This window comes from Odocoileus virginianus, chromosome 34 (assembly GCF_023699985.2).
Source record: "Odocoileus virginianus isolate 20LAN1187 ecotype Illinois chromosome 34, Ovbor_1.2, whole genome shotgun sequence".
In the NCBI taxonomy this organism is placed as follows: domain Eukaryota; kingdom Metazoa; phylum Chordata; class Mammalia; order Artiodactyla; family Cervidae; genus Odocoileus; species Odocoileus virginianus.
The window spans coordinates 16,302,409-16,315,481 of record NC_069707.1 but is presented as its reverse complement, the minus strand read 5'-3'; the positions used below and the strand labels follow the sequence as shown (position 1 = coordinate 16,315,481).

The 13,073-nt window shown below is 39.2% G+C and overlaps 1 protein-coding gene across 1 annotated transcript in view; it reads right to left on the bottom strand.

The window, feature by feature from the left end:
• The window catches only part of PPIL4 (peptidylprolyl isomerase like 4), a 37,237-nt gene extending 24,445 nt beyond the window's left edge, over positions 1-12,792 (bottom strand). The window contains exons 1-7 of the mRNA XM_020893676.2: positions 12,669-12,792; positions 7,139-7,206; positions 6,989-7,053; positions 6,587-6,704; positions 5,780-5,922; positions 4,907-5,003; positions 4,021-4,137 (exon numbers count right to left, since the gene is read on the bottom strand). Coding sequence (XP_020749335.1) covers positions 4,021-4,137; positions 4,907-5,003; positions 5,780-5,922; positions 6,587-6,704; positions 6,989-7,053; positions 7,139-7,206; positions 12,669-12,738 — 678 coding nt within the window. The 5' untranslated portion in view covers positions 12,739-12,792. The remainder of the gene's footprint in view (positions 1-4,020; positions 4,138-4,906; positions 5,004-5,779; positions 5,923-6,586; positions 6,705-6,988; positions 7,054-7,138; positions 7,207-12,668) is intronic.
• Between the last annotated feature and the right edge of the window lie 281 nt (positions 12,793-13,073).

Here is a 13,073-nt window from a genome sequence, read left to right as displayed (position 1 = left end):
CAGGGTCTTTTCCAATGAGTCAGTTCTTTACATCAGGTGGCCAAACTATTGCAGCTTCAACATCAATCCTTCCAATTCAGAACTGATTTCCTTTAGGATTGACTGGTTTGATCTCCTTGCAACCCAAGGGATTCTCAAGAGTCTTCTCCAACACCACAGTTCAAAAGTATCAATTCTTCAGCACTCAGCCTTCTTCATGGTCCAGCTCTCACATCCATAGATGACTAATGAAAAAACCATAGCTTTGACTAGATGGACCTCTGTTGGCAAATTAATGTCTCTGCTTTTTTAATATGCTATCTAGGTTTGTCATAGATTTTCTTCCAAGGAGCAAGCATCTTTTAATTTCATTGCTACAGTCACCAACTGCAGTGATTTTGGAGCCCAAGAAAATTAAGTCTCTCACTGTTTCCATTGTTTTTCCATCTATTTGCCATGAAGTGATGGGACCGGATGCCATAATCTTAATTTTTTGAATGTTGAGTTTTAAGCCAGCTTTTTCACTCTCCTCTTTCACTTTTATCAAGAGGCTCTTCAGTTCTTCTTCGCTTTCTCCCGTAAGAGTGGTGTCATCTGCATATCTGAGGTTATTGATATTTCTCCCAGCAACCTTGATTGCAGCTTGTGCTTCATCCATTCCGGCATTTCATATGACATACTCTATAAATATAAGTTAAATAAGCAACATGACAATATACAGCCTTGACGAACTCCTTTCCCAATTTGGAACCAGTCCATTGTTTCATGTCCAGTTCTAACTGTTGCTTCCTGACCTTCATATAGACTTCTCAGGAGGCAGGTCAGGTGGTCTTGTATTCCCATCTCTTGAAGAATTTTCCAGTTTGTTGTGATCCACATAGTCAAAGGCTTTAGCATAGTCAATGAAGCAGATGTTTTTTTGGAACTCTCTTGCTTTTTTGATGATCCAACAGATGTTGGCAATTTGATCTCTGGTTCATCTGCCTTTTCTAAATCCAGTGTGAACATCTGGAAGTTCTCAGTTCACATGCTGTTGAAGCCTCACTTGGAGAATTTTGAGCATTACTCTGCTAGCATTGAGATGAGTGCAATTGTGTGGTAGTTTGAACATTCTTGGCATTGCCTTTCTTTGGGACTGGAATGAAAACTGACCTTTTCCAGTCCAGGGGCCAATGCTGAGTTTTCCAAATTTGCTGGCATATTGAGTGCAGCACGTTCACAGCATCATCTTTTAGGATTGGAAATAGCTCAGATGGAATTCCAGCACCTCCATTAGCTTTGTTCGCAGTGATGCTTCCTAAGGCCCACTCGACTTTGCATTCCAGGATGTCTGGCTCTAGGTGAGTGATCACACCATTGTGGTTATATGGGTCATGAAGATCTTCTTTGTATAGTTCTTCTGCGTATTCTTGTCACCTCTTCTTAATATCTTCTGCTTCCGTCAGGTCCATGCTATTTCTGGCCTTTCTTGTGCCCATCTTTGCATGAAATGTTCCCTTGTTATCTCTAATTTTCTTGAAGAGATCTCTAGTCTTTCCCATTCTATTGTTTTCCTCTATCTCTTTGCATGGATCACTGAGGAAGGCTTTCTTATTTCTCCTTGCTATTCTTTGGAACTCTGCCTTCAAATAGATATATCTTTCATTTTCACTTTGCCTTTCACTTCTCTTTTCTCAGTTATTTATAAGGCCTCCTCAGACAATTTAAGTGTGAATTTCACAATAAGGAGTTTATGATCTGAGCCACAGTCAGCTCCCAGTCTTGTTTTCACTGACTGTATAGAGTTTCTCCATCTTTGGCTGCAAAGAAACAAACTGATTTCAGTATTGACCATCTAGTGATGTCCATGTGCAGAGTTGTCTCCTGTGTTGTTGGAAGAGGGTGTTTGCTCTGACCAGTGCATTCTCTTGGCAAAACTCTGTTAGCCTTTGATCTGCTTCATGTTGTACTCCAAGGTCAAACTTGCCTGTTACTCTGGGTATCTCTTGAGTTCCTACTTTTGCATTCCAGTCCCCTATGATGAAAAGGACATCTTTTTTTGATGTTAGTTGCAGAAAGTCTTATAGGTCTTCATAGAACCGTTTAACTTCAGCTTCCTTGGCATTAATGGTTGGGGCATAGACTTTGATTACTATGATAATGGTTTGCCTTGGAAATGAACAAGAGATCATTCTGTCGTTTTTGAGATTGCGTCCAAGTACTGCATTTCGGACTCTTTTGTTGAATATGATGGCTACTCTATTTCTTCTAAGGGATTCTTGCCCACAGTAGTAGATACAATAGTCACCTGAATTAAATTCACCCATTCCCGTCCATTTCAGTTCACTGATTCCTAAAATATCAATGTTCATTCTTGCCATCCTGTTTGACCACTTTAAATTTACCTTGATTCATAGACCTAACATTCCAGGTTCCTAAGCAGTATTGTTCTTTACAGCATCTGACTTGACTTCCTATCACCAGTCACATCCACCACTGGGCACTGTTTTTGCTTTGGCTCAGCTTCTTCATTCTTTCTGGAGCTATTTTTCCACTCTTCTCCAGAAGCATACTGGGTACCTACTGACCTGAGGAGTTCATCTTTCAGTGTCATATCTTTTTTCCTTTTCATACTGTTCATGGGAATCTCAAGGCAAGAATACTTAAGTGGTTTGCCATTCCCTTCTCCATTGGATCATGTTTTGTCAGAACTCTCCACCATGACCTGTCCATTTTGGCTGGCCCTACATGGCATGGCTCATAGTTTCACTTGCCGTGTGGTGTGGCCAAAAAAAAGAAAAAAAAGGATGAACCTGGGTAAAAGTTATATAGAAGTTCTCTGCATTATTTTTTTTTCTGTAAATTTGAAATTCTCTGAAAATAAAAAAAGTTTACAGAATATGTTAAACCCTTTAATTCTGGCATATACTTTCTATTATTTGTTGTTGAACACTCTAATGATAATCTAATGTTCATTCCCTTTTAAGTCACTTACTCTTGCTGCCAGGTGTTCAAAAGATTTTTCTTTTAAGTCCATAATTTTCTTAGAGTTTGTCTTGGTGTTGACTCTTCTGGGTCAGAATTCTCAGGTAACACATTATGTTCATTAAGCTGTGCTTTTTAAACTTTTTTAATTCAGTAAAGTTTTCTTGAACTATACTCTTTAATATTTGTTCCTTCAGACTAGTGATGCTAATACAAATTTTAAAACAGATAATGAATCCTAAAGCTCTATTATATAAACTGACGTTAGCAATAGAAACTTAATTATTAGCTATCCATTCCAAAATTGATGATCTACTACATGAAAGGTATACCTATTCCACAAAAATAAGAAATGGGAAAAAAAAGCCTAGTAGGTGAAATAACCATGTACTGAATAACTGTTCCCCAAATAATTTCATATTGCTAGTAAAAGAGAAAAGGAGTACATTTTAGAGGTTCAATTTCTGCCCAGGTTTATTTTATCCTATAATTATTATTCTATTATTTAATCTCAATACTAGAGATATACAAAACATTATTCTCTATCATACTTAAAATTCAGTCCAAGAAACTCTTTAAAACTGAGATAACAAGTGCTCGGGCCTGGTGCACTGGGAAGACCCAGAGGGATGGGGTGGAGAGGGAGGTGGGAGGGGGGACTGGGATGGGGAATACATGTAAATCCATGGCTAATTCATTTCAATGTATGACAAAAACCACTGCAATGTTGTAAAGTAATCAGCTTCCAACTAATAAAAATAAATGGAAAAAAAATTTAAAAATTTAAAAAATTAAAAAAAAAAAACCTGAGATAAGTATAAGCAACTGAAATCCAATTAATATTTATAAACTAGATACCCATTTCCCATTTGCTTAAAATGCATTTGACACTACACTGACAGTAGAACCAAACTGCTTACTTTCATATGTATTATTATGTCATATCAAATTTAACCCAGAAAAGAACTCAGCTAATTTTTAATATTTTAATACTATCAATAAGTCAGGAATAAACTCACAATGAGTATGTATTGAACACACTGCTGAACAACTATTTGAACAAATTAATTACTTTACCATTTCTAGTAGAATAGCTTGAGTTTTGGCCTCTTTTTCAGCCTTTATTTCTTCTACTTCTTCAGCTGATCTCCCTTTGAAATCATCAATTTCTTCATCTGCTCCAATTCGACCACTCTGTAAGGCAGAAGTTACTCATATATATATACACATATATATATAAAAAAGAAAAATCTAAGAAACATGAGACATTATGCTTCATTCTTAGTTTCATCAAATTTGTTAAAACATTTGTTTCACAAATGTGAAACAAACTTATAAACCTCTGAAAACTGATTTAAGCTAATTCATTAATATAAACTAAACTAGGCTTCTAATTTATTTTTAAATCAAAATAAACATTTATATAAGAACTATCCGGTATCCAAGTAAGTGCTGAATACATAAGATAAATGATCTTAGAAATTAAGGATTAAATCCTAACTATAGAGATAAACTCAGCTTTGAGGAAGTCTCATTAAGCAGAAATTTATACCTTAAAAGATCTGAGGGGAAGTCTCCACTAAGTCACAGAAATTTCTGCATTCCAGCCTGGCTCAAAAGTGTCCCCAGTTGAAAAGTTCCCTCACAAGCTGACAACGTAATTTAGTCTTAAAGCTATACTCTATCTAGAGTTAAGAGGTAAGAGAAACATTTTATCAAGGTATTTGTATTCAGAGCTAAGACTGTTCTGGTAGAACAGAAACTGAAGAAAGAATATTAGGGAAAAGACAAGTATAAAAATGAGTGTCTCCATGGAAGAGAAAAAGAATTGCAAACTTTGCTTAGTATTACTGATCAAGCAAGATAGTCATTCTGGAGAAGTAAGTTTTAAAAAGGTAAAAAGCAAAATCTATGCAAAACATTAATATGTATGTACATTCAATCATAAGAAGACTCGACTCACATCTAGTTGTTCTCTGGTAGGTTCTGGTGATCGATCAGGAATTAACAAATCAGGAGGATCATCAAATGGATCATCTAAAATCACCGTATGATTTATCCTTATAAAATAAATCCAAGTCAAGTGTTACATTCATATTATTTCAGAATCCATGTTTCATTTTTTATAAAAATTATAACAAATATACTAAGTATCCCTAATGCCAAAAAAAAAAAAAAAAATCCATAAGCTCTTAAATTTTATTGCACAGGGGTATTACTAGGATATATTTTGATATTTTGAGTGCTTGATATTATATATTAATTCTCTGCATTATGCTAAGATGTAATATGAATAGCTATATCTTAGTAATCTTGTCATCTCTTTCAATAATCTGAATTTTTAAAAAAAAAACTAAAAAATTAGTAATTCCTCCCAACGTAAGCAATTATAATTAGTACAGTAATGGTCTTCTCTGTTATAAAGATTCTTACTGCTAAGTCACTTCAGTCGTGTCCGTCTCTGTGCGACCCCACAGATGGCAGCCCACCAGGCTCCCCCATCCCTGGGATTCTCCATGCAAGAATACTGGAGTGGGTTGCCATTTCCTTCTCCAATGCATGAAAGTGAAAAGTGAAAGTAAAGTCACTCAGTCATGTCTGACGCTTAGCGACCCCATGGACCCCAGCCTACCAGGCTCCTCTGTCCATGGGATTTTCCAGGCAAGAGTACTGGAGTGGGGTGCCACTGCCTTCTCCAAAAGATTCTTATTGTCCCCAATTAACTCACATTTTAGGATTATCCAAAAACCAGTCCTATGTATGCCATCCCTATGATCTGGCAAACATCACATATGAAAACGCCATAGTCCATTCCAATAATAAGTAGTAACCATACCTGATATCTTGATATGGTACAAAGTCCTTATCAACAAAGGTCTCATTAATTTTCTTAATTATGTCCATGCCTTCTGTCACCTCACCAAACACTGTATGAACGCCATCGAGGTAATCCAGATTCTCTCCTGTGGTAATAAGAAACTATATAAAAAGACATTTAATAAATACAAATATATACCTATATATATATATATATAATTCAAACTGGTATTAGTTACAAAAGACTCTACATTAACTGCATTTAGTACTTGCTACTAGTATTTCTCACCCACTTGGTACTAGTACTAAGTGAAAGGCACAAAGTTTAAATATAAAATATTAATAAATACACAGATGCTTGATTGTTTAAAAAATACTTGAACAAACCAAATCTCAAGTTTTTTCACAAGTAAACTCTGTGGAAAAAAAGCATCTACTCCAATGGGAACATTGTGACAGTGAGTGAAACGTGCTCAACATGACCTGTTTTGAAATAAGTAATAAATACTGCAAGAACAGGCCTTTCTATCTCTGAACAGTGATGATCTATGAATTGTGGGATTATAGGTAATGCTATTTTCTTCTTTGTACTTTCCGGTTTTTTTTTTTTTACAAGTTTCCTGTATTTTCTAAATTCCTCCCAAAGGATATGCCTTACATTCAAAAGAACAAAATAATAAGGGTTTTTTTAAACATAGGAAAAAACAGTGTCATTTTTAAATCCTAACAAATATCTTTGGTTGAAATTCTCTCCTTACTAGATAGTTCAAAAAGATAATTTCATGGTGCCCTCCAGCAAAACTCATCTCCTCACGCAGTTCCTAACCTGAGATCCATGCTGATCACTGCCATTGTTCACCATGGACACAGTGCCTTTCTTCTTGTGCTTAATTCTTGGCACTTTTTCAGCCTCGAAAAAGCTTGCTTGATCACCATACAGTTGACTAAAAATATATATAATAAGGTTATAAAATATAAGTACACTCAACATGAAATGCAGACATACTAGGATTATAAATAAAGGGGACTAGAGTTAGCATATAAGGTTACCATTTCTTTATAGAAATGGCACCTTTATTCAGAATATTCCTTTTTTTGCTATAGACATTTATGGAACTTGGGAAAAATCTGTATTTGAACCATATTTAAAAATGCAGATTGAGATACACTACTTAACATTTTTAAGAGGAATTTCTATTTTTATTCATTTGAAAATAAAGAAACTTACCCAAAAACTGATTCTCCTCCACGTCCAGTCCCTGTAGGATCACCAGTCTGTATGATAAAATCCCTCTGTAATATACAGGGGACTTCGTTAATTCAGAGTTTGTTAGACGGTTCCAATAACAAAGAACATGACTAATATCTACCAACTCACCTGGACATTGTGAATAAGGCAATAATTGTAATATTTTATTTTGCACAACTTCAGGAAATTCAAGCAAGCTGAAAAAAAGTAAATACTAAATTTACCACAGCAGTTCACAAATACATTTTCAATCAAGTAAAGGCACAGTTAGTATAATTTAAGTTTTAAGCTACCATATAAAAACCTCCCCAAATGGTCAAACGTCCAAAGTCATTTTAAAAAATAAGTAAGCTTCCCTCGTAGCTTAGTCGGTAAAGAATCAGCCTGCAATGCAGAAGATCGGGGTTCGACTCCTGGGTCAAGAAGATCCCCTGGCAAAGGAAATGGCAACCCATTCCAGTATTCTCGCCTGGAGAATCCATGGACAAAGAAGCCTAGCAGACTACAGTCCATGACGTCACGAGTCAGACACGACTTAGCAACTAAACCACCACAGCAAGCCTAGAAAAATGCAATATATTTTAAGTTATCTTTTATTCTCTTTTTCTTTGGGTTTTTTGGGCATCTGAGCTATACAGGAAACTAAAACTTATCTGGGATAAGCAATCATCTTTTTTTTTTCTATTTTGTAATTTATTTTTAATTGAAGGATAATTGCTTTACAATATTATGTTGGTTTCTGCCATATATCAGCATGAATCGCCATAGGTGTACATATATCCCCTCCCTCTTGAAACTCCTTCCCACCTCCCAGGCCAACCCACCCCTCTAGGTTGTCACAGAGCACCAGTTAGAGCTCCCTCAGTCAGCAAACATCTATTGATGAATTGATTTTGTTAAGAGAAACAAGAAAAACTAAAGAGAGCACTGTAATGGGAAAGGATCTAGCAGAGTATCTGAAAATGAGTATAGCTTATGCACATTAGATAAAACAAAGTATCCGGGATCCAATTTTTTTAACAATGATTAAATACCCCTTCACTAAAATCCATACAGTCACCATGTACCTCTGGAGGAGGGAATTGCTCCCCTCCTCCAGGGGATCTTCCCAGCCCAGGACTGAATCCAGGTCTCCTGTATTGCAGGCATATTCTTTACCGTCAGAGCCACGAGAGAAGCCCGAAGAATACTGGAGGGGGTAGCCATTCCCTTCACAAACATCCATACACTAATCATGTACCACCTTTTAAAATAAGTTCACTCATTTACCCAATAAACACGGAGTATCTTCTAGGCACTTGGCCCTCTATAAGGTCAAATGCCAGTAAATCTCTGCTGTTAACAAGTTCATAGTCTAGGTGTAGAGTAACATTCTAGCAAGTCTCAAGGCACTAAGCTAGAAACCAAACAGAAAGATATATGAGGGATCCCTACCCCTCAAGGAGCTTACACTAAATAAGGGTCCTTACATCTGAACAGTTATAATACTGAGCATACCTGATAATACCATTGGTGCACTTAAATAGTACGGTTTTGTTAATAAATATGCCAGAAGAGTTGAAAAAAAGAGATTGTTTCTGCCTGGGGAAAAGAGAAGACTTCCCGGAGGCTGAAAATAAACACTAAAAGAACTGGACTGGCAGAGAGTAGAGAGGGGCCATTTCAAGGTGGGAAGACATTGTGAAACAGCCTGCCCTCCTCCAGGGGATCTTCCTGACCCAGGAATTGAACCTGTGTCTCTTGAGTCTCATGCATTGAGGGCAGATTCTTTACCACTAAGCCACCTGGGAAGCCCCATTTAAGAGATATAGCAACCAATACAATACATGGTCTTTGTTTGGATCCCATTTCAAATGATGAAATATTCTTTTAAATGTTTATGAGACAACAGATAAACATGAATGATACTAAAGAATTATTGGGGCTCCCTGGTGGCTCAGTGGTAAAGAATCTGCCTGCAAATGTAGGAGACACGGGTTCAGTATCTGGATTGGGAAGATTCCCTGGAAAAGGAAATGGCAACCCACTCCAGTATTCTTGCCTGGTAAATCCCATGGACAGAGAAGCCTGGCAGGCTTACAGTCCATTGGGTTGCAAAAGGGTTGGACAGGACTGAGCAACTAAACAACAAAGAGGAATTATTGCTTATTTCTCTAGACGTGACCATGACTTATGGTTGTTATCTTTTTTAAAAAATAACTTTTCTTGTTGTTCAGTTGCTTAGTTGTGTCCGACTCTTTGCGACCCCATGGACTACAGTATGCCAGGCTTTCCTGTCCTTCACCATCTCCCAGAACTTGCTCAAACTCATTTCTTGCTCAAACTCATGTCCATTGAGTCAGTGATGCCATTCAACCATCTCATCCTCTGTCGTTCCCTTCTCCTCCTGCCTTCAATCTTTCCCAGCATCAGGGTCGGCTCTTTACATCAGCTGGCCAAAGTATTGGAGCTTCAGCTTCAGCATCAGTTTTTCCAATGAGTATATAGGGTTGACTTCCTTTAGGATGGAGTGGTTGGATCTCCTTGTAGTTCAGCAGACTCTCAAGAGTCTTTTCCAGTACCACAGTTCAAAAGCATCAATTTTTCATGGCTCAACCTTCTTTATGGTCCAACTCTCACATCCATACATGACTACTGGAAAAATCATAGCTTTGACTATACAGACCTTTGTTGGCAAAGTAAAGAGTTAAAAAGACTTTTGCTTTTTAATATGCTGCCTAGGTTTGTCATAGCTTTTCTTCCAAGGAGCAAGTATCTTTTAATTAATTACAGATTAAATAAATGCCATGTGTTGGTCACTCAGTCATGTCCGACTCTTTGCCACCCCGTGGACTGTAGCCTGCCAGGTTCCTCTGTCCATGGAATTCTTCAGGCAAGAATACTGGAGTGGGTTGCCATTTCCTTCTCCAGGGGATCTTCCCAACCCAGGGATCGAACCCAGGTCTCCAGCATTGCAGGTGGATTCTTTACCATCTGAGCTACCAGTGAAGCCCTTTAATGTCATGTAAAGAAATTCCCTGTCAGTGCAGTGGTTAGGACTCAGCACTTTCACTTCCACGGCCTGGGGTTCAATTCTTGGTCGGAGAACTAAGATCCCACAGGCTATGAGGCACAACCAAAAACAAAAAATTCAGTGGACGTGGCAAAATAAATGAAACATATATTAACAACTGTTACATGAAGCTGATCATCAACATGGGAGTTCATTCACATGATTCTACTTTTGTATATGTTTAAAGTTTTCTATAATAAAAAGCTTTTATAAAAAGGAAAAGGGAATTCATGTCAATGTATGACAAAATCCACTACAATATTGTAAAGTAATTAGCCTCCAACTAATAAAAAAAATAAATAAATAAAAAATAAAAATAAAGTTCAAATTCAAAAAAAAAAAAAGGAAAAGGGAGAGAGGGAGTGAGGAAAAAAGAAAAATAAGTCTGGATATATTTACTATAGATTGATAAGTAGTTATACATATAAGTAGATATCCAATCACAACTACTTACACATTACAAATATATACAAACAGCGTGGATTTATGTTTTAAGTGTTCCAAGCTATCATTGCAGAAACACGGCAAAAACACACAAAAAAACATTCTGTGTTAATTAGGTGGGATAATCCTACCTCTCTTTCAGTTCCTCATAATTCTAGGGAAAAAGGCCCATTCCTTGCCAAATGCTGCTCCACATGGAGAGTGTCAAACTCAAAGAAAAACAAAACCGAAAGATGAAAAATACAATTCCCTATAAGAATCTGTGAACCCCTGGATCCTGTCATCCTTAAAGCTTACCCCAGTGAAAGTGAAAGTCGCTCATTCCTGTCCGACTCTGGAACACCATGGACTATACAGTCCATGGAATTCTCCAGCCCAGAATACTGAGTGGGTAGCCTTTTCCTTCTCCAGGGGATCTTCCCAACCCAGGGATCGAACCCAGGTCTCCCACATTGCAGGCAGATTCTTTACCAGCTGAGCCACAAGGGAAGCCCAAGAATACTGGAGTGGGTAGCCTACCCCTTCTCTAGCAGATCTTCTGGACCCAGGAATCGAACCAGGGTCTCCAGCACTGCATGCAGATTCTTTATCAACTGAGCTTTGAGGGAAGCCCAAAGCTTACACCAGTAACATAAGGCAATCCATTATTTTCTTTAAGGCAGTTTCAGTTGAGTTTCTATCACCTGAACAAAGAGTCTGAATACAACACATATTATCCATTACTTCGGTGTGCACCTTCAAAGCGTCAGGCACTGCACTAGGTGCTCAAGATATAGAGATAATTAAGGAATAGTCCCTGCTCTCTTAAAGTTTACATTCTTGAGAGGAGACCGAGACTTGAAAATAATTCCAGGCCAACAGGAAAATGTATAACAAAATATGTACTATGTGATTTATAAAAGACCAGAGGCAGAGCAAAAGAAACCAATCTAACTCTGCTTAGGGACACAGGAAGCTTCACAGAAGAGATCATGCTTGACCTGAGAACTGATTAACAAACAGGAAGTTTGCCAAAAGGACAATAGTGGGAGAAATGTGGGGTACAGGCATCAGTATAAGAAAGGAACAGATGTACGTTGAGAGTTGCTGGGATGGGGGTGATAACTCAGTGTGGGATAAAGCTTAGCACCTCAGCAGGCACTCATGGTACCATATTTTATAGCTTGTTTCATCTTTGACAAACTGCATTCCTTGGGGGCAGAACCCTGATTGTAACTAAACTCTCCTGTTTAGTTACAGTTTCTCCCCACTCTGAAACATTCTCCATACTGCTGCCTATTATCGTCCTAAAACAAGTTTGTTACGCCTCTCTCAAACCTGCTTTCAAACCCTTCAAAGACTACGGTTTTCAGTAGGGCACACAAGGCTATTCAGGACCAGACCTAACCTAAAAACGTATATGACCAGATTCACGGCCTGCCATTTCACTGTCAAGCCACCCCGATCTACTTCCAGAAAATTCTAAGCAAACAAGAACACCCTCACTCCCACTCGTTTTTAAAAGAGCGAGTTCAAGTGCTCAGCATTCTGCTTCTCCCCACCCCCAGCCAGGAAGAATTACTCCCTCCTCTGGTTTCCATGGCAACTTACACATTCTACCACTACAACGCTTAAGAAATTAAATGGGTTGCGGCGCCTATTTCCCCCAATGGAAAATTAGACCTTCGAGGGCAAGACGCCCATCCCACGGCTTGGCACAAAGTCTCACGTAGTGTACGATCAACGAGTGTTTGCTAAGGCTGAGCGCACACCTCCAGACAGCCCTCCCTCTACCTAGAAGGGATGTCCACACTCACTGCTCCAAGCCCTTCGTCCTTGCTTTCATCAAGATTTACTGATTACACGCTATGTTCGTCTGACTTGTAAAAACCAGTAAAGCCACAAGAGCTATAGGCACTGAATACGCAGCCTGCATTACACACACACACACAGGGATTCAATAACCACAAGCACCCGCCAGCCAACTGGCCAGCACCAGAGGCGGAGAAGGGTTGCTCCTCAGAAACAAACTTTTCAACCAAGGCCCTCTGATAAACTGCGCGGTCGCGGGCACCATCAGCCCAGAAGCTCCAGCCAGTCCTCGCCGGGGACTGGGCAGAAAAGGCAAAGCGGGGGGAAAAAAAAGCGCGGCCCGCCGAAAGGTGAGCAGGGCCGGGGCCTCACCGCGCGGCCGCTCCTCGGTGTACAGGTCGATGACGACGTCGCCCAAAGTGGTCTCCAGCAGAACAGCCATGGCGCCCGCTCCTCCTCGCAACCAGCCCCTGGGGTGACAGGCGCAGCCTTACGTCATCTACGCCACGCGTCACCCTCGACGCGACGCCTTTACGTCATCTCTCCGGCGACACCGCCCTCTCTTGGGGAGGTTCCTTGGGCGGGTCTGATCGGTGGCAAGCCAAGCTGTCTGTGGGTTCCCGGCCCTTGCGCGGCCGTTTTGAAAACTCTTCCAAAGCCCCTGGGGACTGGCGCGGAAGGCTGTCACTCAAAGTGACTTCTGTGAAGGGTTTGTGGTCCATTTTGTGTTCATCTCAAAAATGACGCGGACCTTTCTTTAATGCTCCGTAGGCCCTC